This window comes from Catharus ustulatus, chromosome 17 (assembly GCF_009819885.2).
Source record: "Catharus ustulatus isolate bCatUst1 chromosome 17, bCatUst1.pri.v2, whole genome shotgun sequence".
Taxonomy (NCBI): domain Eukaryota; kingdom Metazoa; phylum Chordata; class Aves; order Passeriformes; family Turdidae; genus Catharus; species Catharus ustulatus.
In genome coordinates, this window is record NC_046237.1 from 8939080 (window position 1) to 8964650 (window position 25571).

The following is a 25571-nucleotide window of genomic DNA, read 5'->3' on the forward strand; positions in this document are numbered from 1 at the left end:
GGGCTTGTTTTCCTCGGAATTTCTATCCCTAAAGAGCCTTTTATGGTGCAAAAGGGAAAAATCTGGGCTTCTCCTGGCATTTCACCCCCAGACAGCAGGAGGCTGGATGTTACAGCAGTTTAGTTCTGCAAGGGGCTCCCCCGAGTGCCACAAGCAAATGAAACTCAAACATCCATGTACAAGAGCTCAGGTGTGCAGAGGTAGCTGGGAATTTGCACAGCCCACCTGCTGTGTTCTAATAATTAGTGCCAAGTAATAATCTTACATGCAGAAATGTCAAATCTTCCCCCAGGAAAGGATGAGTGTAGCCTCAGAGGCATTTTTTGGGTAAGGGACACACACTGCCATCCGAGGAAAAATGTAAATGCTGCATGTAGAAAGTTGCACCTCACAGTTATGAGCTCAGCAATGCTAATGATAGTGCAGCCCTTCTGTAAACTGTAATAATCCATTTTCACAATCTGTCTGCAATTACTCTGCCCTGGGTGTGGAAACTGAGGCAAGGTTTACAGCCAAAGCAAAAGCTGGTGTCAGAGCTGGGGTTTAAACTAAGGATCTTCTCCAGGAAAAGTTACGTCAATTTATTCTCTACCCCAAATCTGAGGTGAGAGGAGGAGGGAGGAGAGCACGAGTCAGATTTACAAAAGGTATCAGGTAGAGAGAGCAGCTCTGCCCTGAGCAAGATGCACCAGGAGTAAACCCTGATGGAAACACTGAGTTAGAGTTTACAGGACAGGCAGCCTGAATTCCCTCTCCCAGCGGGTCCAGCTCTACTGAAAGTTGTGCTGCAGGAACAGCACTGGGGTTCCACGCTGCCAGCAAGCACAACAATCCCTTCCCTACCAGCAGCCACACCACTGCAGGGTCTGCTGGCTGAGGGCTCCCTGGAGGAAACCAGCTTCCACGTCTTACTTCCTCCAGCTCCAAGGTTTCCTTAATAGGAAATTATTCCCTGGCCGCTCTGGGGAGGGATGCAGCCCCCGCCAGGGCAGCGGGCACATTCCAGCCCCTGACTGAAAACACTGCAGAGCCGCTTTTGATCCAAAGTGTAAATAGTGTATAATAAAAAGAGGTTTGTGTAAACCAGCCAAGCTCTCAGGGAGCAGTGTTTGCAGCTCCAGCCTCCTTATTCACGCCGTGGCCACACGCTTTTCCCGGGCACGGCAGGGCTGGTGTCGGGCTGAGCCTGCCCTGCCAGAAGGATCCAGGGCCCCACACCACCCCAGCCTGTTATTTTTATCCCTGCATGAAGCTTCACTTGCAATAGTGCTGGGTTTTCTGCACCAGTCCCTGAGGCAACTCTTTTTTGTTAAAAAAAAATCAATTGTGTTTCCCACAAAAGTTTGAAGAAGAAATAGCTGCCAGGAGAGTGAAGTGGGGGCTTCTCCAAGGAGCAGAATGGGGTTTGGGAATAGGTGTCCTCCTTGCTTATTTCCCTCCTAATAATGAAGTAACTGATAATTAAATAGGAATTAAAAGGAGTGAGACAGGACAGCCATGGAGCCACAGCCACTGCCTAGCAGCTGAGCAAAGCCTGTGCAGGGTGAGGTTTTCTTGGTGGGGTCGGGTGAAACCTCAAGGACCGTTACAACCACATTTCCCCAAGGAAGAGGAGAGGAGCGAAGGCTCACAGATCTCTGTTCTCTGCCAGGTCAGCTCTCAGACTGGCAGGAATGCTGCAGGAGGAGCACGCTGCCAACACAGCTTGGGCACAGGCAGGGATGGGAGCTGGAGGAGGAGAATTTCCCCTGCCCTTTCCAGGCAGACTTATTTCTGAAGCCACTCTTATTTCCTCTCTCCTCCATCCCAGGAGGGACGGTGGAGCAATTACACTCAGCTGCTAAAATTGACAACCCTAATGCATCCCACAAACTTCCCCCAGAGCCACACTGGGGGCTCCAGGGCCAAACTGTGCTCTGCTGCAGCCCCAGTTTGTCTGGGATACATGAGGCTGCTCATGAGCCTGTTGGATTTATCACCATCTAACCCTCTGGTTCTCATGCTGCCCCACCAATGCCCAGAGGCTCATCAAGGATGTTCCCCATCCTGCTGAGTGCCAGGGCTGGTGACAATCCCTGCTGTCCAGCACCTCCCCTCTGGACCAGGGCTGCAGGGGGACACGAGAGGGGATGAGTAGAAGGACAGCTCCTGAGGACAGTCCCATCCCCACGGGAAGCTGCGTGCTGGAGCTCCAAGCACCCACCTGGACGCCGCAATCTCTGACTTCTGCCGGGCGATGGCCGCGGCCCTCTGCGCCCCCTCCACGCTCCTGTCCACCTTCTGCCGGATCTTGGCGCTCTTGAGGGGTAACACACGCTTCTTCATGCCCTTGACCAGCACGTTGTGGCGGTACTTGCCCTCCTCCTTCTTGCCGTCGGGCAGCGTGGTGCAGCCGTAGCCGTGCCGCAGGTTGTCCAGCCATTCCCCCTCGTACTTGAGCCCGCTGGAGCGCTCGCTGACGCCGAAGCCGGCGCGTTTGTCGTTCTTCCACTCGCCCATGTAGGTCTCCGTGGTGGTGGCGTCGATGTCGGACTCGAAGGGGGTGTACTCCTCGCCCTCGGCGCCCTCGCCCAGGCTCACGGTGGAGGTGGCATCGCTGGCAGCCGAGCTGATCCCGCTCTCGCTCTTGAGGAAGCTGACGCGGCTCTTCTGGCTGGCCAGCGACGACTTGGACTCGGACTTCTTCAGCTTGCCCAGCAAGGAGCCCCTGCGGAAGAGCCCCCCTTTCTTGGGCTTGCCGGCCTCCGCGTCCGCGTAGAGGCTGAGGGCGAACCCTCCGCGGGTGATGGTGGGCGAGAGGGGCAGGCTCTCGGGGTTGGCGGCGGGCGAGTCCTGCTGCGGCAGCGTGCCATTGCTGTGCTCGCTGCGCAGGGAGGACAGCGAGGTGCGCAGCGGCGAGCGCACCACCGAGGCCATGCCGTAGGGCACGCTCTGCCGCACCCCGTAGCCGTGCCGCATGCCGTTGGTGAACTGGCCCTGGTACGTGCCTGCGGAGACAAGAGGGCAGCGTGAGACAGCGGCCTGCTTTGCTTGAAGGAAGGTGAGGTGTGGGGCTGCGCTGAGCCCAGCTCCAGTGGTGCTCACCCGCATGCAAAAGCATCGGTGCGTGGGGAGCAGAGGACACAGCCCTGCCTCTGCCGGCAGTGACAGCCCTTTGCAATGGGACCGAGTCACCAGGGGACACTTTGCGAACCCAAAGCCACTTGCTGTACGGGATCTGGATGTTCATCCAGGCAAGGCAGCCCCCAGGGGTGACAGAGGGGTGGCAGCAGCCCCAGCGGGCACATGAGCTGCAGTGGCACGTCTCTGCTTGGTGACAGCCCCTTTGAGCCTGCTCTGCAGTCTGTCACTCCAGGCTGCCAGGACCATCTCTAGACCCCCGAGTCAGGATCCCACATGTCCACTGACTGCCCTGGTACCTGAAGCCACATCTCCTTGGTGCTGACATGTGGCTTCTCTGAGTTCCCAAGGCTTGTGCCACACTGCACAAAGCAAGAGATGGGCAAAAGAGGGAGGAGAGAAGCAGCTCTGTGTGGGGTTCCTTCAGCTCTGCCCCACAAAGTACCACCCCACCCCAGCTCAAGAGGGCAGGCAGTGCCATGTGATGGGAGACACAGAAAGGATCGTTTTCACCATGGCCAGGGCTGCACCTTGGCTACAGCACCCTGCTGAAACCAGCAGGAATTTGGCAGTGACACCTTGAAGGACTGGGGCACTGCTCCTCTCCAGAGCCCCTCATCCCAAAGGTGAGAACATCCGCAGGCTCCAGCAGAGTGGAGACCAAATCTGACTTTTCTCACCAGGATAGACTTAAATTAGCTGTATCAGAGGCCCCACAAGAAGAGCTCCTGGGAAGGGCAGGAGGCTGGTGGGGCAGCAGGCAGCCCTCACCCACAGCACCCACCAGGCCAGCACAGGGAAGGTCAGAGCATCCCTGAGCCCTGTGGATTGGGGATGAGCCATCTTCCCAGCCTGGCTCTCATCAGTCTATAGATGCAGTTGCCTCAGAAACCAGCAAACCACCCAAAACAAAGGCAGCATTCCGCTCTGCTCCTGGCATTACAGGACCTGGCATGGGCCACCCCAGAGCAGCCCCCTGTGGAACAGAGGCTGCCAGCAGCTGCCTCAGCCTGGGGCACAGGCAGAGGGTGATGGGGGAGCACAAACACTCTATTCCTTTACTCTCCCAGGTGCTGCTTCAGGTAAGCAAAGGATCTGCTGTGCTGGGGGTATTTTCACAGACATCCTGAACCTGGCTTGCAAAAAGCAGTGACCTACCAGGAAACACATGATTTTGGGAGAGCAGGCAACCTTATAGTTGTGGGGGGGCTCAACCAGGGCTGGTCTGAGATGGAGGGGGCAACCCTTCTTCAAGGCATTAATCTCCCCCCTCAGACACTATTACTGAGCCCAGGGATGACCCTGCTCCCCAAGGAGCAAATCCAGTTCCTTCTTTGGCGATCGTGGGAGTGCATATTTTACAGTCTCCCAGGCCACTTCTGCAGCATAATCTCTCCTCCCAAGCTTCAGGTTTCGTTGAAATCCTCTTTGGATCTGCCTGTGGAGTGTTAACTTACAGTGCTGAGGGCCAGGAAAGACAAGAAGTGCCCGAGTGAGCAGCAGCTGCTGCCCTGGGTGAGCTGCCCCCAGCCAGCCCTGCCCACCCTGCGACACAGGGGATTATGGGGTCCCTGTAAACAGTTGGTCTCCCCTATAAAAATATAGGGGTTCAAGTAATACGTGGCATGTGCAGACTGCAGCCAGCCATAGGGAGCCACTAGCCAGAGCAAAGGGCCATTTTCCATTTTCTTGAATGAGTTTGAAGCTCTTCTAGGGAAAAATAAGGAAAAATAAGCATGGATTTGGGCACAAGTCAGGAGTCAAGGACCATCACTGGAGATCCCAGGCATCGGGGCATGTTCCTCACCATGCTCCCAAATCCCTCTCCATAAAATGATGATGAGTCTTCCTAGTGGAAAGTGAAGTTATTGAGACCCCCAGAGTGCCCCCGTGTCCCTCCCTGGTGAGGTCAGTGCCCCATCCCACCCGCCCTGCCAGCAAGCAGCGCTGACACATGATCAGGGTGACATTGGAGACCTTCTCCTAGGATGGGAACAACTTCACACGTATCAGGCTGCAGCTGGTAATGCTGCCATGTTAATTCCCTGGAAAAGGAACTCTGGACAAGCCTTGCAGGTTAAGGTGGCTCAGCCACTCCTCAGGGGTCAGGTCAGAGCAGCTGCTGCACTCCAGCCTGCTCTGTCCCCCTCAACAGCACACAGCCAGCTGGCTGGGAAAAGCCACAATGGGTCTCCAGGGAGCAGGGATGGAGTGCCACCCTCAACACAGGGTTCAACAGCAGCTCTGCAGGCTGCTCTCTGCTCCCTGACCTCAGCCCTTACAGCACAAGCGACATCGTCCCTGTGACCAGAGCTGCCAACCCTGCCTGGATGAACAGAGGGCACTGACAGTGCTGCCCACGGCTGCCCAGCCAAGGCAGGGCGAGCAGGCACTGCCATGTCCCTGTCATGCTGCCATTCCCTGCCCAGCTGGGGCTCTGTGCCAGGGCAGGGCCATAGAGCAGCCCTGGAGTGGAGCCAGAGGCTGCAGGGAGCGGCTGGAGGCGCCGGGGCCGTGAGTCAGGGCACGCAAGGCTCGAGCAGAGCCAAGCCCTGCCTCACCAACACAGCCCAGTGCAGTCAGCTCCACAGAAAATGGGGCTGTGCAAGATCTCCCTGCAGCAGGGCTGCACATCCCAAGGCACCAGCACAGCCCAGTACCCCCCCAGCCTGGGCAAGGGGCACAGGCAGCATACAGCTGTCAGCCAGGCTGCCACGAGCTCACATCTGGGGTTCTGTAACACATAATTAAACAGCAATGGATGTGGAACAAGTAAATCTCTATTTAGGATAGGGAGCCCACTTCCCCGCCTCCCCAGCCCTGGTGATTCATCAGGGCAGTGGGACAGGGTATCTCAGCAGGGTATGATTAGCAGGGGACAGGGCCCCAATAATCCTTTATTGGCAGCATTTTTACCACCAAATGGTTTTACTAAAACCACTGGGCTCCTCTGCAACCCCCAGGAATATGATTCATCACCTCTGCACAGCCCCAACCAAGAGCAGGTGATGCTGCCTGGGTAACTTCATAGGATGGGAAGGATTAAATTGTGGGATCAATGGAAATTATGTCCCTGCAGCCTTCACCTCCAAACACTCCAAAGGGGTGGGAGCACCCCCTGCTTCACCCCAGCAGCAGGATGGGATGCTGCAGGCTGCATCCAATGCAAAAGCTTCAGCTCTGAGTGCCCTCCAGCCCAGCAGCAAGATCCCATCAGCAGCAGGGACACACTTCCCAGCCTGTCTCAAGGCTCCCATATAATTAGTGATGAATGTAAACAATACAAACAGCCATGTAAATAATGCAAAGAGCTCAAATCGCATCCCTGCCCTACAGTCCCCTGCTGTCACCCAGATACTGCACTGACAGGCAGGTTAGAACTTGGTGTAAATGGCCAGGGACATTTAAATGATGCACAGCACCCTGGGCAGGACAGGCCAGCAAAACCAGAGTGCTGCCTTTGGTGCCAGCAGTACTGTCTGATGGGTTCTGCTGGAAAAGAAAGCCAAAGAAAGCCACATAGAAGGGTAAAAAAATTCACTACATTAATTCATGCTCAGCCAGGCAGGAGCTTTGCTACAGAGGCAGCAGACAAAAGCCAGCTCCATCGTGGCTCTCCCAGGCCCCTTTCCTCCTTTCCCAGCCACAATCCCATGGATGCTGCTCCTTCTGTCCCAGTCCAGGCTCCTTTCCACTGCACTTGTCCTGCCACAGGGAGGAGTTGTGCTGCTCCATATCACCCATTTCATCTCCCAGTAAAGCACTTCTGCATTTCTTTCCCCTCTTCTGTGGTCTTGTGATCACTGACTGGTCTGATTGTTTCCCCGTGGTTAATTGACACCACTGTTTTCCTTAGCATTCTAGAGAACAAATTGCAGTATCAAAGATAAGTTGGTTTTAGGCTGCATTGATTTCGAGTGATGTTTTTGCCCCCATACATACAAGCAGTTATTTTGTACAGCAGAGACAGGCTTTGGGCTGGATCATGGGTATGCAGCATGATTCAGTGAAATCTTTTTCTACAGTAAGACTTGACTCAGGGTTTTGACTCACAGTCAAATGCACCAAAGTATCCAAAAAATGAGGCCTTCCTTACAGCATGGACAAAACTCACTGGGCAAAGCCAAATAACTACATGTTTACTCATAGCTTATGTTGCAGAACAATGAGTTCCTTCATGCTGTGCCTTCCACAACCCTATTCACAGTCTGCTTCTGACAGGGCATTCTGCCTCTCTAGAGGGCTCTGAGCTCTTCCCTGGTGACAGAGCACACACAAGTACATCCAGCTTGGATACACAAAGAAATGGATCAGAATGTCACTGTGTCTGACCAGCCACACACCAAGCTCTGAACCCCTCAGCTGATTTAAATCCATTTTACAGATGGCTCCTTAAAACCATCAGTCTCCCATAGCTTTCACAAAAATAGGCTTTTGGTAGTGGGGAGAAAAGCAAATCACCCACACAGTGCCTGGGCTAAACTCTACCATGACCCTGGTTCTTATTAGGCACCAAGAATCCGTATGGGATTTCAAAAAGCTTCACTCCAGATTTGGGCTTTTTAAAAAATCTTGGCCAGACACAAGATTCAAACACAGACAACCCTATAAGTGTATTTTAATTGTATTTTGAAATGTAAATTTTTATGTATGTCTATATATATATGTTAAAGTCTATTTTAAAACATCAGAATCAGCTACATTTCCCTGAAATCTGCAAGCAGTCCAACCATGACCTAAAGTTTCTGATGACCTGGCAAGGGCTGCACATTCCCAGAGCCCTTTTCCTCGTGTGGCTGGCTTCCAAGGGGCTTGGGAATCGTGTCCCCTACTCGAGGGACAGCAGATATCCAAAGCCTTTCCAGATGTTTATTTTGGCAACCTCAAATTCAAACACTAACAGGTCCCATTAGCAGCCTGGCCACATCTGGATCTTGCAGGTGGTTGCTGTGTGCAGGTGAGGAGACAAAACAGGAGAAGTGAGACCATTCCACCCTGTCCTTCAGATGTGATGCTGGATGGTGATCCCTGGCTTTGGCTGCTGTTTCACCCATGTGTGCCATCAGAGAGGCTCATGCATTGAATGAACAGCTCAGACCAGCCAGGGTGTGATGACCCAGCACATGGAGCAGCCCCTGGGCATCCCAGCACAACCCTCGTGGGGCTGAGCTCAGTGTTTTGGCAGGGCACATCCTCACAGATCAGGGCTAAACTGCCAGCCTCGAGTGGCAGCAGGGACCCTGCAGCTGGCACGTTCCTGGGTGTGGGACAGCACCCCAGGGAGTGCTGTGCTGACAGAAGCAGGATATTCTATATCCTACAGGAGAAAGCATTGGCTCATCTTTCCCGCTCTTCTGTCCCAAGCTTTCAGTCCCATACCTAATCAAAGCCCTATGTCAAGTCTTACCACTCAAAATCCTTCTCCAGAACATTAACTGGAATTCCAGTAGCCCTTCACCCTTGGAAGGATTTGCATTTTAGGAAGCAGCTGTGCAAATTCAAAGGAGACCTTGACACCTCCAGAATGAAATTCCCAACAGCAGTCATTGCTGAGTTACCTGATTGCTGCTCTTTACTCATCAAAGCACACCTTCCATGTCACCTACTCCTCTTATGGCCTCATGTGAAGGCTCTGTTCATGCAACCTGCACCCAATTAAACCATTCCATGGCCACAGGACAGAAGGGGGAAAAAATTAAGGAGCTGGAGGAGTGTGTCAGTTCATGTCTGTGCCTACAACATCCAAGAGCACAAGGAAAATGGGTATGCTTCAAGACTGTATTCTCAATCTTAAAGTTACCCACAAACCCATACAACTCATTGAGAAATATTTATGAAAAACATAGCCCTGAAAGCCAGTCTTGAATTATTCCATTTTTCTAATGCCTATAAATGTGATGCTTTTCATTCTGAAGGTTTATATTATAGTTATTTTGCTTTATAAACGACTCCAATGCCTGTCCTAGATAAATATAGGTGCAATTTTGATCCACATTTTGAAGGGTGTTTCTTTCAAATCACTCTCTCTATTTAGCTATCCTAAATGTGGCAGCCCAGAACATTACAGTGCTGAAGAGCTACAAAATTACTTAAGCAGAAATCCTTGCAGTGTTTCTAGCCCCAGAATTGCCTCTAATACAAGAACACAATTAGACCAAGTGTTTACAGAGCATAACAAATATCTCACTACGAGGTGCAGTTGTATATTAGCAGAGGTTGAAACCTTCCAAATAACCAGAGGGATTTATTTTGGGGAAAGGGTGGGGCTACACATTCTAAACAGTTTAGATGGACTCCACCAAAACTCTGGCAAAGCAGATGTGCAGGCAGCCTGTCAGAGGCATGCAGCAGTGTTTGATGCTTAGGAAGAGCGTGCGGGATGCTGTGGGTGGCTCATATCCGACACGAGAACATTCACAGCTCGCTGTGGTCGTGCACCAGCGGGGAGTTTCTGGGCTGGTTCAGCCAGAAGCTGCAATAACCAGTCCCTATGGAACCAGGAGTCAAAAAACTACACAAAGTCAAGTTGGTTGGTGTTAGCTGCAAAAACAGACACTTCAGGGCAGCCTGGGGCAATGGTCCTGCTGCTCCTCGCTCGTGTCCGCACAGTGAGTTGTGTGCTGTGCCCAGCTGGGAAAATCGGGGCACACACACACATTGGTGAGATGGAGCACCCCAAGCTCCTCTCCTTGACTGAAGCGTTGTAGAACACTGTGCCTGTCCAGATCTCACTGGTGGGGACAGGACCAGGTCAGCCCTTCAGCAGACAACATGTAACCTGTGTTGTCACAGGCTGGCTGTGACGCTGTCCATCCCCCTCCCACTCCCCTGGAGCCACCCTTACCTCCGTCCGCGTAGGTCTCGGTGCCGTAGCCATCCTGCAGGCCATTGTTCCATGTGCCCTCGTACTTGGCTCCGCTGCTCATGCTCTGCCTCGCTCCGTACCGTCCCTTAAAGCCATGGGTCCACTCGCCTCTGTACACCCACCGTCCTTTGGTCTCGATTCCCAGCCCGTGCCTCTTGCCTTGGGACCAGTAGCCCTCGTAGGTGTTGCCACTGGGCCACGTGTAAATGCCCACCACCTCGAAGCCGTAGTTCCAGGAGCCCGAGTACTCGCCCTGGCCCTTGGGGCCGGTGCAGATGCCGTGCCCGTGGGCCTTGCCCCCCTCCCAGCCCCCGCAGTAGGCGCCTCCATCATCGAAATCAAACCTGCCGCCGCTCATGGTGCCCTGCGGTGCCCCTCAGCCGGGCAGCGCTCCCCGGGGCAGCGCTCCGGGGCTCCCGCATCCCCGGAGGAACGGGCTGGGCGCCGACAGCGGCCGCTCCTGCCTCGCCTGGCCCGGCCGAGGGGCTGGGGCACGGCAGGAGGGAGAAATTGGACGAGAGGGAGGGGAGAAGGGCGGGCCGAGCTCCAGCCCCCCCGGAGGGACAGCAGCTCCGCCGGTACCTGCCCCGCGGGCACGGGCATGGGCCGCCCGGGGAGCCCCCCCGCGGCACACGGAGGGATGGGGGTCCCGGGCCCTCGGCGGACAAGGGCTGCGAGTCCCGGTGCCCGCGGCACAGGGAGGGATGGGGGTCCCGGGCCGGTCCCGCTCCCCCGCCCGCCCCGGCCCGTCCCGCTCTCCTCCCCCGCCGGGAGAAAGGTCAGCGCTGCCCTAACAAGGCCATCGGATCCCAGGAGCTGCTCCCAAAAATAACCCCCCGGAGCCCGGCCCCCGCGTCGGGGCCCTTTTATGAAGGAGGGGAGAGACACATCCCACCCCCCCGCCGTTCTCCGCCCCGGGCAGGGATCCAGGCGGAGAAGAGGCTGGGAAAGTAAATGTCTGCTTAAAATAGAGCCTGGGAAGGGGCCGCTGCGCTCCCCCGGGCCGGCAGCGCTGTCCCGCTCCGCCGGAGCCGCGGGATGCGAGCACGGAGCGCCCGGGGCCGGGTCACTCGCACCGGGTGGGACCGGGCAGAGGCAGAACACGAGTGAGAGCACAGCCCTCACCCGAGAGCAGCGAACAGCTCACTCAGCCCTCTGCTACTGCCCAAGTGACTTCCAGAGCAGAAAGGAGTTCAGTAGTAATCATTTAGCCCTCATTCCCAACCAACCAACTTCCCAAGTTTCCTTCTGTTGAACAGCCAGCAGCATAATTCAGCCTGTGTGTGGAAAGGATCCTAGACAGCTGCAGACACACGGAGTAGCCACAGGACACCTCGTGTGCAATAATGTCATCACATACAGATGGCAGAGGACAAGGAATGACAGACCAGGTAACAGGTTACTCCAAACCCTCTCTTCTTCCAGCACACCCAGCCCATTCCCAAAGACACTGTCCCAGCAAGAGCACGGGGAAATGACCCTCCCTGACTGACCAGCATGAGAAGCTGCAGGAGCTGTGGGGTGTTATCAGCCCTTCCAGGGGACATCCCAAAACCCCACAGAACTCTGGGGCAAAGCTGTCACAGACTGGTGGGTTCAGACTCAGTTTTTCAACTTTCAACCTCCTCATTGGCATTTCTAGGACAGTACAGAGGAACCACACAACATATAACTAACTGCAAGAGAAGCTCTGTGTATGGACAGCACATAAACACCTGCAGGCACAGGTGAGAAGGACCAAGTCAGAAAATTAGTTACAAAGGGCTTCACTTTTATTCAGCCACAGAAAGGAATGAGCTCTTTGGTAACAGACCCAAACATGACTCAGAAATGCCATTTGGCAGAACCATCCCTCTAAAGCCTTCTTTAAAAAACATCAGATTTTGAAATTGGCTCAAGTTAAATTTTTAAGTAGTTTTTAGACTACTTAGGCAAGTTTTCAAGGTTCCTGCTGCATGATTAAGGGCCATAAATTCACATTTTCTCAAAGCAAAACCAGAAGGTTTTGCTCTATGGTTTCTGCAAGGACCAAAACATCTGAAAACACCTTGTGGTAACAGAAGAGAAAGCGTTAAGGCAGCGGTTGCAGCAACTCATGGTCTTCTGTTCCATGGTGTTCCAGCACTTATGAGCCCAAAGATGTTGTAACTGTCCCAAGAGGATGCCAAGTTCAGGACTATGTAATTATTTACTTAGCAACTTCTAATTACAAGCACAGTTGTGAACTGATTGCACACTTTGTTTAAACATTAATAACTTATGCAGATTTTGGCATTTAAAGAGCTTTTGTTGACCGCCAACAAACCCACACACACTTTAGAGAGCACTGACAGTCTGTGTGCACAAAGGCACCACACAGAGCTGCTCTTATTTCTTCATTCTGGCAGAAAAAATCCTGTTCTCCCTGAAGACTGAGCCTGCTGCAGCAGCCAGCCCCAGCCTGGGGCTGACCTCTAGTGGCACTGCTCGTGTCCCTTCCCAGTCAGAACCAGCTCACATTTTTCTACTATTTTTACATCTCCTGGATTTCAATCCACTTGAACACAGTACTGAGCAGTGGACAGTGCAATCCTAAACCCTGCAGAACAGGGTTTGTGGTCACTGAATGAAATGGTAAAAGCAGTGCAGTCTTGAAAGGCACTTTCAGCCCCACAACGGTGCTGTGGTTGGAATTTGCATTTGAGAACAGTTAAGAATAATTATTTGAGAAATAAAGTCATTCTGCACTTTGTAGCCCAGTTTTGTATACAACAGTTACCAAAAAACTGCCTTGAATTCAGAACACAGGTGGCAGAAATGCAGCTATTGCAGAGCACAGAAAGAGATGTGGGACCCAGGTCTGTTGTGCACGGTGCAGGTGACACTTCAGAACTGGCAAAACAGGTAAACTCACATGGCCACTTGTCCTAAGACACCAGGTGCTGCCACAGAAATTGCAAAAAAATAATAATCCCCAAGAGTAACACCACATGATTTTGCAGGAAAATGTTTGTCTCCATTTCTTCTCCACATCTTACACGTCAGAAAGTTGAGGTACTGCAAATAGTAAAGACAAACCAAACAGCTTTTATCACCCTCAACAAATTACAGTATTTGATGGGATGCTGCTTTGCTAGACACTCATAAAAGAGACACTGTCCTGAGGCACACTATGTTTGGAGAGCTGCTTGCTTCTGAAGCAGTAAATTCCAGAATGCAAAGCTGGACAGGGCAGCTAAAGTGACGATGGTTTAGCAGGACTGGAGTGGAGACACAGTGCTCAAGATTTCCCCAAAACTGACTACTGCTCACTCCAGTCTATGGGTTTTAATGCCTGAAGGAAGGGCAGTACTTGGTCCTATAGAACAGGCTAAAGAAAGAAACTAAAAAACCCCCAAAACTGACAGCAGTGTATGAATTAAGACCACTGAAATGAGCAAATTCTGGTTTGGTCACCGTAACAAATACAGTGAGCACGGCCCATGCCCTCACTTTTCCTTTGGTTAACCACAGCAGCAACTCCCCTGAAGAATGCAGGGTATTTCTCCTGCAGACAAGTCTCTAAGGCCTGCTGGAAATTCAATAAAAGGTTTGCTTTCCACTTTTCCAGTAATAGTACCTAGAAGAGGGTAGGAGATGGTCACACTCCTTTATGAAATAAAATCAGAGGCACAAGCATCCAAAACCACAAGCCTGAGTCTTACAACCCGAGGTCAAAGTGATTTCAAGGGATCTGAATGACATCAGGTGTCTCACAAGAAGAGCTCTAATCACCAAGCAATCTAGGGACTCCTCTCCAACAAAGCAAAAAGAGGATTTTGGAAACAAAGCAGAATTAAGCATTGGGATTCTTAAGTACAGGCAGGTATGCCTAAGTTCATTTACCACATTACCTATTCCAAGCTTAAATTATAAGGCTGAAACTAAACTGTTTGTCCAGCTTAAATAATCAACATCAGCTGAGATGCAAAGAAGTGTTTTTATTGCAAGCACAGTGAGCAGGGAGTGGGTTGCATATTCACATGATGTGCCTGAGGGCAGATTTAAACCAGCCACCCTTCTGGTTTTAGTGCTCCTTGCTGTCAGGTGTACATCATTTCTGCCATGTGAGACATTTTCTTTGGAATATACAAGTAATACTCCATGTATCCTGAAAGATCTTCAATTGTCACATCATCCACAAAGGCCCTGGCTTGCTCAGAGCAAGAGCGTGGAGAACTTGAGGGAGTTCTTGATGGTAAAGGCTGGGAGTGATCCTCACAAACCGTTCTGTCAGGTGCCAGGGGGAGGCTGCTCTGCAAGCCAGAGAATTTGTACACTTCCATATCTTGCCACAGTTTGCACTGACAGGCTTTATCTGCACATGCACATGGCTCAGCCGTGTTCAGCTTGGACATAGACTGGAAGTCAGACAGCTCTGTAGTCTTTAGGCTTGTTTTGGACGCTGGAGAAGCTGCAGCTGGAGAGTTCTCCTGAGTGTTCTCCGATGTCAACCGTGCAACAGAAACTCCCAAAGCCTCATCAGCTCCCTTCTGGCCGGCATCCGGAGCCATGCTGCAGCGTTCGTGTGCACAAGCTTCCTTTGGGACTGGCATCCCAAACCCACTGCTGTCCTCCTGGGCATCAGCATGGCTCTTCTGCACCAGCTGGCTGCATGTGGAATGGGATTTTGTGCTGCAATGGATAAACTTGGGAGGATGAAGAATCGGAGACTTGGAACGCCTGCGACGCTGGGTTCTCACAACTCCTCTCGAGGGCTTCTTCACAGACCTGCCAGGGAAAGACACAAAGGGAATGAAGATTCACCAAAATACTTATTGCTGGGTTATAAGTAACACTGGGCAAAACCTCTCCTGCATTTATATTGCATGCATGAGCTTTAGGAGTATTTGCTCAGGGTATTCTGCTGTCGTGGAATCTGTCTTAGTTGTAGACAAGCAGTTGTATACAACATAAAAGGGACACCACAGAAATGCATCTCAGAGTGGGCTTTAAAGATCAGAAAATGAGTAAAGCATGTAACACATGACAAAATAATCTCTACAACAAGGACAAAGCACAAGAAAGGAGCACAAAACTAATGAATCAAGGGCAAAAGATGGTTTTGTTTCAGATGAGCATAAAGTTCTGCAGAGCTACTCTAGAAACCAACTCTTTATTTTAATCTAGTTCCCAAGGCATGATGATAGCTTCTGCAGTATCAAACAACAATTGAAAGAGAAGCATTCATGATTCTCTGAATCAAAACCAGCAGCTCACATTTGCATTGAGAAATATCTCTAACTTTTAGCCACCTATAGATGACATTTCCTTTCACTTCACGTAACTGTAAAGAACAGCAGTCATAGATGAAGAGAAAAAGGTGGTGTGAGTATTTTAAAAAGTTCTTTGGTAAAGACAATTCAGGTCCTTTGTTTAGAGGAGGACCAACTAGAAACTGTCTACTTAACATTCCTTTTCAATGCAGTATCATTTGAAATAGTCTGATAATCCCAAGCTTCTCTTACCCATGCCAGGTTTCCTTAGAAGCACACACATTCTTAGGCTTGGTTTCATCTGCCACTGTTCTAACTACTGCTCTGGGACTTGTCCCATCACCCACAGAGAGAGAAGTGGTACATCTGTGAGAGACAGAATGAAGAGTTAACAGCCTGCACAGGTCAGCGTTATGATCATTAAAATAAACCCTTGTGCACCTTCTTTCCCAGAAAATATTGCTCCAAATCATTTAGAATATGTCTTAAAAGACCTCCCCACAAAGACCCAAATCAGAAGGATGAATGCTGACACACCCTATTTCCAAGGACTGTATAACAGACCCTTTGACCAAGAGATGCCATTCACAGCTCACTGCAGAGCCCCACGTGTCAGTGACAAACACACACAATGGCCAAATTTCAGCTTCCCAGGAGAGGGCAGGGCAGAAACACCACCACTGAAGAAACACGTCTCTTTTTCCAAAGACAAATAAGCCATTCTTTCCTAAAAATAAATGTTCTTTGGACATAAATAGACTTTGTTTAGCTGAAGAACACTTAAGCCTCTGTCTAACATAGCCTGTCAACATAAGCTAAAACTCTTCATACTCCTGCAAGTTGAATCATTTGAGCCACAGAGTTGTGTCAGACCTTCAGCTTCTATTCAAGGCACGGGCCTTGGTAGATTTGCTAAATCTTCTGGTGCTATAAATTCATTCCACACTCCTATTTTGAAGGACTCTTCATGAGAATAATTCTTTCAAGTTGTAACTTCACATATTACACTGGAAGTCCCAAGAAAATTATTTTCCAAATCCTATGCTAAATTAGTTTGTAAACAGATGGATTCCTTGAAAAGTGAAAATAAGTCCCCATGCACGGATCTGGGATGGGGTTAAGAGATTCCAAACTATTAGTCAACCTAATTTCCATACAGAACACATGATCAAAACTCCAAAGTAATCAAATATGCCCAGATGGAGGATGGTATTAGAAATACTGAAACAATGAGAGGCAATTCATTACTAATGAGTTTAATTCCTTAAACAAAAGATAACTTTAGAAGCCCATCTACTCCCAGTCTCAGCTCTGTGGTAGTTCTAGTTACCACCTTGAATCTGCCTTACCTACCCTTTCATTTCAGTGACAGTGTACTTGCATCACTGACAACAGGTTATGGGACCTCAGATTCTACAGTAATGTGCTGCACATTTGTCAGCAGGAAAAAAACAATATGTGGAAGCTTTCCTTTATTTGATTTTGGGTAAAAATTATCATTATCAACAGAAGACAAGTGGTGCTTGTGTTCTGCCACCTGGGACAGGGAAGGTAAGTGCCATGTGTCAGATTCCACAAACCAAGACAACACAAAAAGCATTCTTTCCCAGTTAGTGATTTTGGTTATAAATAGAAATTTTCTGACAGCAATGAAAATAGTTTGTGTGGGAATCATGCACTGAATCTAACGCTCTCCCTTACTGACATGGAAAGAAAGTTTCTCTCCTGGGAAAAGATGTGATTTTATTCTCATGACAGGCCTTCAGAGCCATGGCAATATGCTAACTTCCACAGCAGAGTTCCAGTCCTATGGACTCTAGTACTGGCAACCTCTGGCAGCCAGATTCATTTCAAGCACACTGGCAGCTCTGAGGATTGTGAGGTTTCTTTCAGGTCTGCTGCAAGCTGACAGCAATCAAATAACTTACAATTCCTTAAGAAATGCAGTCTGCAGGTAGTGAATTTATTTCAGTATGTTTAACTACAATGAAAGCTTTCTGTGCCTAACCTTTTGCAATTACCTCATTCCCTCAAATTTCACAGCAAGGGTGTTCCCTTTGAGTCCATTTGTAAGATGTCAAGTCTGTGCCTTCCTGTGGTGTTACTCACCCAGCTGTGTCAACTCTCAGCTTTTTGAATGCTGTCTGCAGGCTTTCCTCTTCTCCATCCTTAGCTTCTGATTTCATCATTGGGATGGCCAGAAGGTGATAGAATTACCATGTACTGCCACAAGCAGAAAAAAGACCACATGAAAATAAAGGCCAAATCCTTGTTAAAAACATTAGTTGCCCAGCAGCACCATAATACATGAAAATAAACTCAAAACAGCACACTGAGCACACAAAGCTGAGGTCATTCTAGTAGAACATTTTTGAGAGCTGACTCAGAACAAGCTTTATGATACCCAAGAATGAAACAAAAAGCCTCTTGTACAACTGTAGGTGAATTAACAATTCAAAGTCAAATTTGGTGTCAACAGTATCTTGTACATAATTACAGCCCAGCCAGACTCTTCCACTTGTCTTATAGTGCTACCAGAATAATTGTAGAAGAGTTGGAAGTGAGAAGGAACAATACCATTAGAAACAGTCAGCCTTCTATAACCCTTCCTTCCAAATTTGGGACTCAGTGTTACACATACACTTTAAAAAAACCCAAGGCAAGAGATTTTTCTTAAAACAATATAAAGTTTTAAGCCAAACAAAACTTTTTGACCTTACATCTAGGTCCCAGCAAGAGTTATCAGTCCTATCAGAAAATGGTATTATGGTTACAAATAGCTTTAAAATTTTCCACTATCAGCTTGTGAACAAGTACAAATGCAAACAAATACAAAAAGCAATCAAAAAGCCTTGCTTTAAATTTAAAAAAAATTATAAAAACTGGCTTTTTTTTTTTAACTACCCTGACCATTATTTAATCTAGCTACAAAGGATCTCAAATCTTTCTAAATGTGATGCTCTTTGGGCTTGCTGGAGGTCAGGCACTAGCAGTGTATCCCAGGGTCAGGACTGTGCAGTCCTGTTTAACATCTCCATTAACTGGATGACGTGGCAGGGTACCCTCACCACGTCTGCTGATGTCACCAAACCGGGATGAGTGGCTGAAACACCAGCGGGACCTCAACAGGAACCTCACACACTGCTGCAAAGGGAAGTGCAAAGCCCTGCACAAGCCTTTTTTGTAGCAAGGAAAAGAACTCCCTTCAGTTCCTTACACAGAGGGAGAGGGGTAATCTCTGTTCCCTCACCCTCTCGTTCCAGCTGGAGGTGGCAGCTGTCCCCAGTGCTGTTCTGGCTGCTCTCTGAGCTGGGATTTCACCTGCCTGCCCTGGATTGCAGACAGCCATGATGACACACACAGGAGGATGATGGATCATAACAATTTCAAGGCACATGGTGTCCCGTGAGTCAGACAGGGAGTAAACAGGAGAGGAAGAAGCTTAAACACTGACAACACGATGCTCATCTGAGCAAGTAACTATTTCATGTTTTCTCTTAACCAAATATTACTGCTCTGCTGAAACAGATGGCCTCCACTTTTATTCCTTAGCCCTCAAGTCATCCTCAGATAATTCTCCGAAATGTAAAAAACTTCAGGCTACATAAGGTTTGCTTTTTTGTTTTTTTTTTAAAGCTACCTTCTGTATTACACAACCTTAGCAGGAAGATGAAAGTAAAAAGTTTTAAAATCACTGTACATTACTCAAAACAGAGTACCAGTTTTTACACTACATATTTTATCGTGCTGCCCTTCATCACCAACACTGCAAACCCTGGAACAATGTGGGATTTATTTAGATAAAAGCCTCACTGTGTGATAACCAAGTACAAGCTTAAGCATTTTAGATGCACGAGCCAATTAGCACACACATAAAAAAATAAATAAATCAATAACTGTGAAAACCAGCCAAAGTTTACCGTATCAAAAACCACTGAAACTTATACTTTTTACCTCCCAGGAAAACACATACACCTTTTCTATTTTATTTCGGGCTGTTCCCCAGTAAGGGCGCACTACAAACCCAGCGGAGCCCGGTGCCAGCGGCACCTCCATCCCCTGCGGGCCAACGATGGGCACGGGATGGGCACGGGATGGGCACAACGCTCCGGGTCACGCGGGACAAGAACTTTCATATTTCTCATTTTTATTTTCTGTTTCTAACCGCTCCGAGCTCGCTCCCCAGCCCTTCCCGCCCAGCAGCCGCAGCTCCGGGCTCGGCCGTGCCTCGGCACCGCCCCGCGGGCTCCCCCAGCGCCCTCACCCGGGACCGGCGGCGGGAGCCGCGCGGGAAGGTCCCGCCGCGGGAACACCACCGGGGGAGCACGGGGAACCCGCGCAGAGGGGGGGATGGGGGTGAGGATGGGGACAGGGCAGGGCGCAGGGACAGACCCGCACTCACCGCGCTCCGCGGGCCGGGCCCGCCGCCTCCGCCGCCTCCGCCGCCCCCGGAACCGCCGCCGCTCGCTCGCGCACGCGCGCCCGGCGGGGCGGGCGGGGCCGGGGCGCGCCCCCGCGGGCGGTGACGTCACGTCCTGTTGTGCTGCGCGCCCCGGGCAGGCGGCGGTGGGTGAGTGGCGGCCCCGCGACCCCCGGCACGGGCCCTGCGCGGCTGGAGGGACTCCCGGGGCGGCGGAGGGGCCGGGGGAGCGGAGGGGCCGCCGCGGGGGTTCCCGGCGGGGCGGCGGCGGGAGGCCCCGGGGCAGGTGGCGGAGCGCTGGGCTCCGCGGCTGTGGAGCCTCGGGCGGGCGCGGGCAGCGCGGGCCTGGCTCGGGCCTGCCCCGGCCCCGCGCTGTGCCGGCGGGGCTGTCACACCGGGCACTGCCCGCCGCCCCCGCGCTGCTGCCCGTGACAAGAGGCTCGGGAGCGATCTCTGCGAGGTGCGAAATGCCTGAAGGGTGGGCACGGGGAGGACGGGCGGGCTTTGCTCGCTGGTGCCTGGGCACCGGACCAGAGCCGTGGGCACACACTGAAACGCTGTCTGGGCATAACGAAACGCTTTTCTCTGAGGGCGGCTGAGCACACGCTGTACAGGGAGGCTCTGGAGTCTCCCTTCTTGGGGTTATTCAAAGGATACCTGGACAAGGTCCTGGGAAACTAGGCTTGGGGTGGCCCTGCTTGAGCAAAGGAGCGGGACCTCCAGGGAGCTGTGCCAACCTAAACCGTCCTGTGGCTCCTGAAACCTTTCTGAAGCTTTGCTGCAGATGCCATGCTCACAGATCAAAGTTGCACAGGTTGCCAGGATGTGTATTCACCCATTGATAAAAAGACACTTTGATATTTTTGACACAGGCTGTGCTTGTTCCAAACCACTCAGACCTGGGAGTTCAGAGTTCAGAGCCCAGGGCAGGTGTGGTCAGAAGGCAATGAGTGACATTGCCCATGGAAGAATGACCATCCATCACGGTGTCAGTCAGTTTTGTACAGACCATCTGTGTTCAAACCTCAGTATCAAATCCCAGTTTCTGTGTTTCAGTTTATTCTATATGGCACGATTGGTTATCCACTGAGAGCACATCAATGGACTTGGAGGCTAAAGATGAAGAGGAGGAGAGTCTACAAACGGCATTCAAAAAGCTGAGAGTGGATGCAGCAGGGTATGTGAGCAACAAAAAAGGCAATGTAATTTGTTAGGATTTCATTACATATTTGTGTTTGTTTTCTATTATTTTACATTTCAAAAAGAAAATGTCATTTGGTGAAAGGTTCTTTACTCTCCAAAGTTCTTTGCTCTGTCTGAACTGCATCACTTCAGATGAAGTACAGTTATTATAACTGTCTAATATGCAAAGCAGTACTTTATTATAGAGTAATTTTGACTAATATCCAACTGAACTCACACAGTGACTGCACAGAAACATGAAAAGACTCCCCTAAAGCAGTGAACCCACTTTTAACTGTCATAGCTGTAGTCACCTGGTGTGGTACAGAATTTGTTCTGTACACGCTGGTGTCTGTAGCCACATTGTAAGCCTTTATTTAGTGCACAAAATTTTGCTTGGAAGGCATCTGGACAACAGCACCAACACCTCAGAGTGTTCTGGGGAGCCCAGTCTCCAGGCTAAATATGAGCTCTGAGCATTTCTGATTCCAGGGAATTTTGTGGAGTAAAATGTCTGCAGATATTCCTAAAAACTTAGTAAGATACTGGGTGTGCTGACATGTAGTGTAAGAGCTGATAAAATTATACAGTCTAACACTCTGAGACCGTTCACTTGGAAGTCTTTTGGGAATTTACAAACACAAGAGGAAGTTTTGTGTTGACAGTGTTACTTTGTGAATTCATCCTCACAGCCATCAGCACTGTGAATTCAGGACTTCCTCTGCATGTGGAAATATATTTTGCTTTGCTATTCATTCCCTCTACTTCAAGAGGTCTTCTGAGCAATGTGGAAAAAAATAGCTGTTCTCTATCAAGGAACTATGGTTATTAATCATAACACTTTTGATGTAGTACCACTGGCAGACTGTGTGGGCTTCTGGTTGATTCCTGATGACATCTCAGGCATAAAAAGATCTTGTTTTGCAGGCATGTGTTGTGAACAGCTCAAATCTTGTGACTAATCCGTTAAGATCAACTTTGGGCAGAGTATTTGGGCTTTTTGCTAGAATTTCAGCCTCATTTCTTACAATTTCCCATGTTCCAGATCACACCTGCAGCCATCATAACTATAAATACAGATCAATGTGCTGAGGCATTTATGTTTGTCATCTAAACCTCCAGAGTCCAGATGCTTTCTTCATTCCATGCTTATCTCAAAAATGTAATGAGAACTAAATAAATCAGGAATCTGTCCCTGCCTGTTGTACCTCACCCACTTCCCCACTGACTCCCCCTCAGCCTGCTACTCTGGGTGCCCAACTTTGCATTTCAGAGGAGTACAAGACTGTCTTTAATGAGTATTGTCTGACAAGAACGTTTGGAACCTGAGTTTACATTCCTTTAATGTGTCATTTTAGTACAAATAGGGCATGACATCAACCTCTGGGCATTTTGGCTGCCTTTCATTTCATCTCACCTATCTTTAGCCACTTGGTGAGGCCAGTACAGTAAGAGGGGTCAGATGAATCTCTGTAAGGCCCTGTTTCTACCCACTGACTACAGAGGGAGTCAATGCAGCAAATTTGATGGGCTTAGCTGAGCATCCAAAGCACATAGGCTGAGTGTGGGCCTCTGGAGCCATATGTTCAGCATTTCTGTGATGTGGCATTTCCCTTTTTACCCAGATGTATTGCAGCTCTGTCCGTGGGCGACGGGCCGATCCTCAGAACAACGACAAGAGCAGCCATGGATGGAGCCAAGCAGCAGACTGTCAGCTCCAAGGAAGCGTGGCATGGGTAAAACATGACACATTGAACAGTTGCAGGATGCTTTCAGTGCCAGTTGTTGTTAATTAGTTGCTTTGAGAGATCTTTCCTTTCTATCACAAAATGTTTCCATAAGTGATACGTTGTTCTTAAGGAAATGTCATCAAAGTCTTTAAAAACAATATTGCATCTTCTCTTAGAGAGGGTTCCCAAAACTTTCTTTTCTGTCGATGTCATCAGTAGTACTTTTCTGCAAGTCTTAAACCTTTGCAACTCCCTCTCACCTCACTCTTGGGTTCTTCTATTGCTTTTGAAGTACCTGGATATTCAGTGTGACTCTGCAAGCAGCTCCACCTGATGCAGGTTCTGCACTACAATTCAATTTGAGATGACAGAGTATCATTTGCTTAAGGCAGAAGATTTGGGGGGAAGCACCTTGAATAAGAAGACTTGGGGGGAAGCACTTTGGGTAAGGGTTCCTTGTGTGTATCTTTCCTTTGGGGGAACCCGAATTTCTTCAGAGTCCTCGACGTTTGTGTCAGAGATTGTAAGTGACCAGTCATCTGGTATTTCCAAGCAGAAAAATAATGTTGTAAAATGTTTTTAATCACACTTTAGAGGTTGCTGAGCTGTAGTGTAGATCTGGAGTTACCCATTTGCTCACCTGTTGAACCCTGCAGGTGTGTGAGAAAGCCTTCCCGAGGATCAGCGAGGGTCCCACGGCGCCGGCGCTCCAAGTCTCCGGTCCTGCACCCTCCCAAGTTCACCTATTGCAACATGAAAGCCAACAACCAGCTGAAACACAAACCCCAGGCAGACTCTTCCAAGGGTGTCATCAGCTCAGATGTTTTTGTCCCAGCAGAACATGGTACGAAGGACGGGCAGGATTCTCACCTTGAGGCCAGTAACGACAGAACTGAACCGCTGGAAGCTCTCACTGCCGAAGAGCCTTTGCAGAAGCCAGGAGAGAACTGCCCTGCTCTCTCCTCATCCTTTGAGAACAGCCTGTGTTCTAAGCAAACCTCAGATTTCCAGTCCTTATCCATGCTTAGCAAGGGCAGGCAGTGCCCTTGTACGGACAAGAAGTGCCAGTGCAAGCAGTGGTGCACCATGGAGGTGTACTCCTTCTCCGGCCTGCGGAGCGTCCTGTCCGAGTGCGAGAAGGCAGTCCTGGGGGTCCATGCCCACTCCCTCCAGAACAGATCTCCCTCTGGGACAGCCTCAGCAAGCTCTCCCAGGTCTTGTTCTGAGCAAGCTCGAGCCTTTGTGGATGACGTGACTATTGAAGATCTTTCGGGATACATGGAATACTACTTATATATTCCCAAGAAAATGTCTCACATGGCGGAGATGATGTACACTTGACTGTAAGCAATAGGGAATCCTGAAGCAGAGTTTGTTACAATGGTTGGGCTAATTGCCTTGTCAGTGCCATGTTTTCACTGTTGTGTGTTTGATTAAATGTTTCTTTGCCTCATACAGTTTAGTTTTCTAATAAAATGAAAAATTAAATATAGTTTCTGAGCTTAGTTCTAAAAAGAATGCACTAAAGTCTCTGAACACCTTAACAAAAGCACTCTAGATCAAATGAGCTCTGTTTGGTTTTTGGTTTGTGCTGTGGATATTGAAGCTTTGTATGCTGTTTTCACTATGTTGTGGAAAAAAACCAAACAAAACCAAAAAACTTTTAGATTTTTTTTCTGATATTTTGAAGTGTTTGGAATGTTCATTCTTAATGCATCTCAGTACTTAGAGAAAAGTTTCACAGCTACAGCTCCATCCTCATATCCTGCTCTAGAGAGAAGGATGAGAAGGCATTCAGCGTTTTCCTTGAACACTAGCTGGCTCCTTTTTTAGTTGGATCAAGTTGTGAATGCTTATTCCTTACAAATTTTTTGAGAGGTCCAGAACATGCAGGTGTGTACTTGGACCCTTCCTTAATCTAACTCTCTCACTTTTAAGCAGTTCTATTTTTCTGCAGATAAGTGAAGCTCTTAGAAGTAAAAATATATTTTGTTATTTGTGCTTTACAGATGGAATAATTTAGGGGGGAGTGAAGCAGGCTACCGGGTTTTTTGGGCTGTGCAGTCTCAGGAGTGGAGAAGGTGGAACTATCTATACAGGATGTTTCTGAGCACATCTGATACACAGAGTGGTGTGGAAAGGGGGTGAACAAGACGTGTGTATCATCCTGGCTTTGTGCTGTAGAGCTATGAAATTCCTGCTGGTTGAAAATGCTGCAATAAAAAATTCTGTCACCGAGACTTGCATTAATAAATGTTTGTCAAAACCCAGCAACTTAAAGTCTGAATAATTTGACTTACATTCATCTTCCCTCAAGACCTTTTGATGTTTAAAAAAACCTAACAAAACTCTGTTTTCAGTGTCAGCTGTACATGCTCAACAAGCATGTCTGAGTAAAGTACTGTAATTTTTACTTACATGCTGAAACATGAGTGGTCAGCAAGCCAAGGAGTCACAAGCAGTTGTGTAAAAATAGATAAAAAGCAGATGTGAACAGTTGGCCTTGTATTCTGTGCTGGAGAAGGCTCAGACATTCTAGATGATAATCACTGTAGATTTTATTCTCACCATCCCTACACTTTACAAGTTCAGGAAGCTGAGATTTAAAATCCAAATAAATCAAAAAACATAAGAATACAACTAAAACTAATTTTGCTCTTAAGTTTCATGCATATACTTAGCATGCAGTATTTGCTCTTACTCAAATTAAATGTAACTGATTTCTACATTTTCTCATGTCACCTCCCTCTTCCAGCACTATCTTGCAATACCCACACACACTGGATTTTCTCCACTTTGCCTTCTTTCTCCCTACAGAAAATCTGGTATCATATGTACTTTGCTTTTAAACATAAATATTTAGTACCAGTTATCTTTGTTGCTGCTATGTTTTCGGAGGATGTTTCTGCTTCAGCAGAATATCTGCTCCTATTTTTATTCATGTTTTGGTTCTGTGCCCTCTTTAAAACCATGGGAATTGTTGCTAGACTGAGGGGTTTTCCCCTTTTAACAGTTTCCCT

The 25571-nt window shown here is 49.2% G+C and overlaps 3 protein-coding genes across 4 annotated transcripts in view; 1 reads left to right on the top strand and 2 right to left on the bottom strand.

Moving 5' to 3' along the window:
• The window catches only part of JPH2 (junctophilin 2), a 31699-nt gene extending 21252 nt beyond the window's left edge, over positions 1-10447 (bottom strand). Inside the window, exons 1-2 of the mRNA XM_033075331.1 lie at positions 9965-10447; positions 2204-2987 (exon numbers count right to left, since the gene is read on the bottom strand). Of these exons, the coding sequence (XP_032931222.1) occupies positions 2204-2987; positions 9965-10343 (1163 nt within the window). The 5' untranslated portion in view covers positions 10344-10447. The remainder of the gene's footprint in view (positions 1-2203; positions 2988-9964) is intronic.
• A 3477-nt stretch (positions 10448-13924) lies between these two features.
• OSER1 (oxidative stress responsive serine rich 1) lies at positions 13925-19662 on the bottom strand. 2 transcript variants are annotated; one of them, XM_033075216.1, is made up of 4 exons: positions 19622-19662; positions 17329-17442; positions 15472-15585; positions 13925-14734 (listed from the first exon to the last, which is right to left on the bottom strand). In XM_033075216.1, the coding sequence occupies exons 2-4, from the start codon at positions 17406-17408 to the stop codon at positions 14047-14049; spliced, it is 882 nt and encodes a 293-aa protein (XP_032931107.1). In that variant the 5' UTR covers positions 17409-17442; positions 19622-19662; the 3' UTR covers positions 13925-14046. The 2 variants fall into 2 exon arrangements, with proteins under 2 accessions (XP_032931107.1, XP_032931108.1); XM_033075217.1 differs by having other exon boundaries at positions 17329-17445.
• A 54-nt stretch (positions 19663-19716) lies between these two features.
• Positions 19717-24821, top strand: LOC117004430 (oxidative stress-responsive serine-rich protein 1-like). Its single transcript, XM_033075201.2, has 4 exons — positions 19717-19789; positions 20696-20816; positions 22447-22557; positions 23208-24821. Exons 2-4 carry the CDS (start codon positions 20740-20742, stop codon positions 23890-23892), a joined length of 873 nt encoding a protein of 290 aa, XP_032931092.1. The 5' UTR covers positions 19717-19789; positions 20696-20739; the 3' UTR covers positions 23893-24821.
• The last annotated feature ends 750 nt before the right edge of the window (positions 24822-25571 follow it).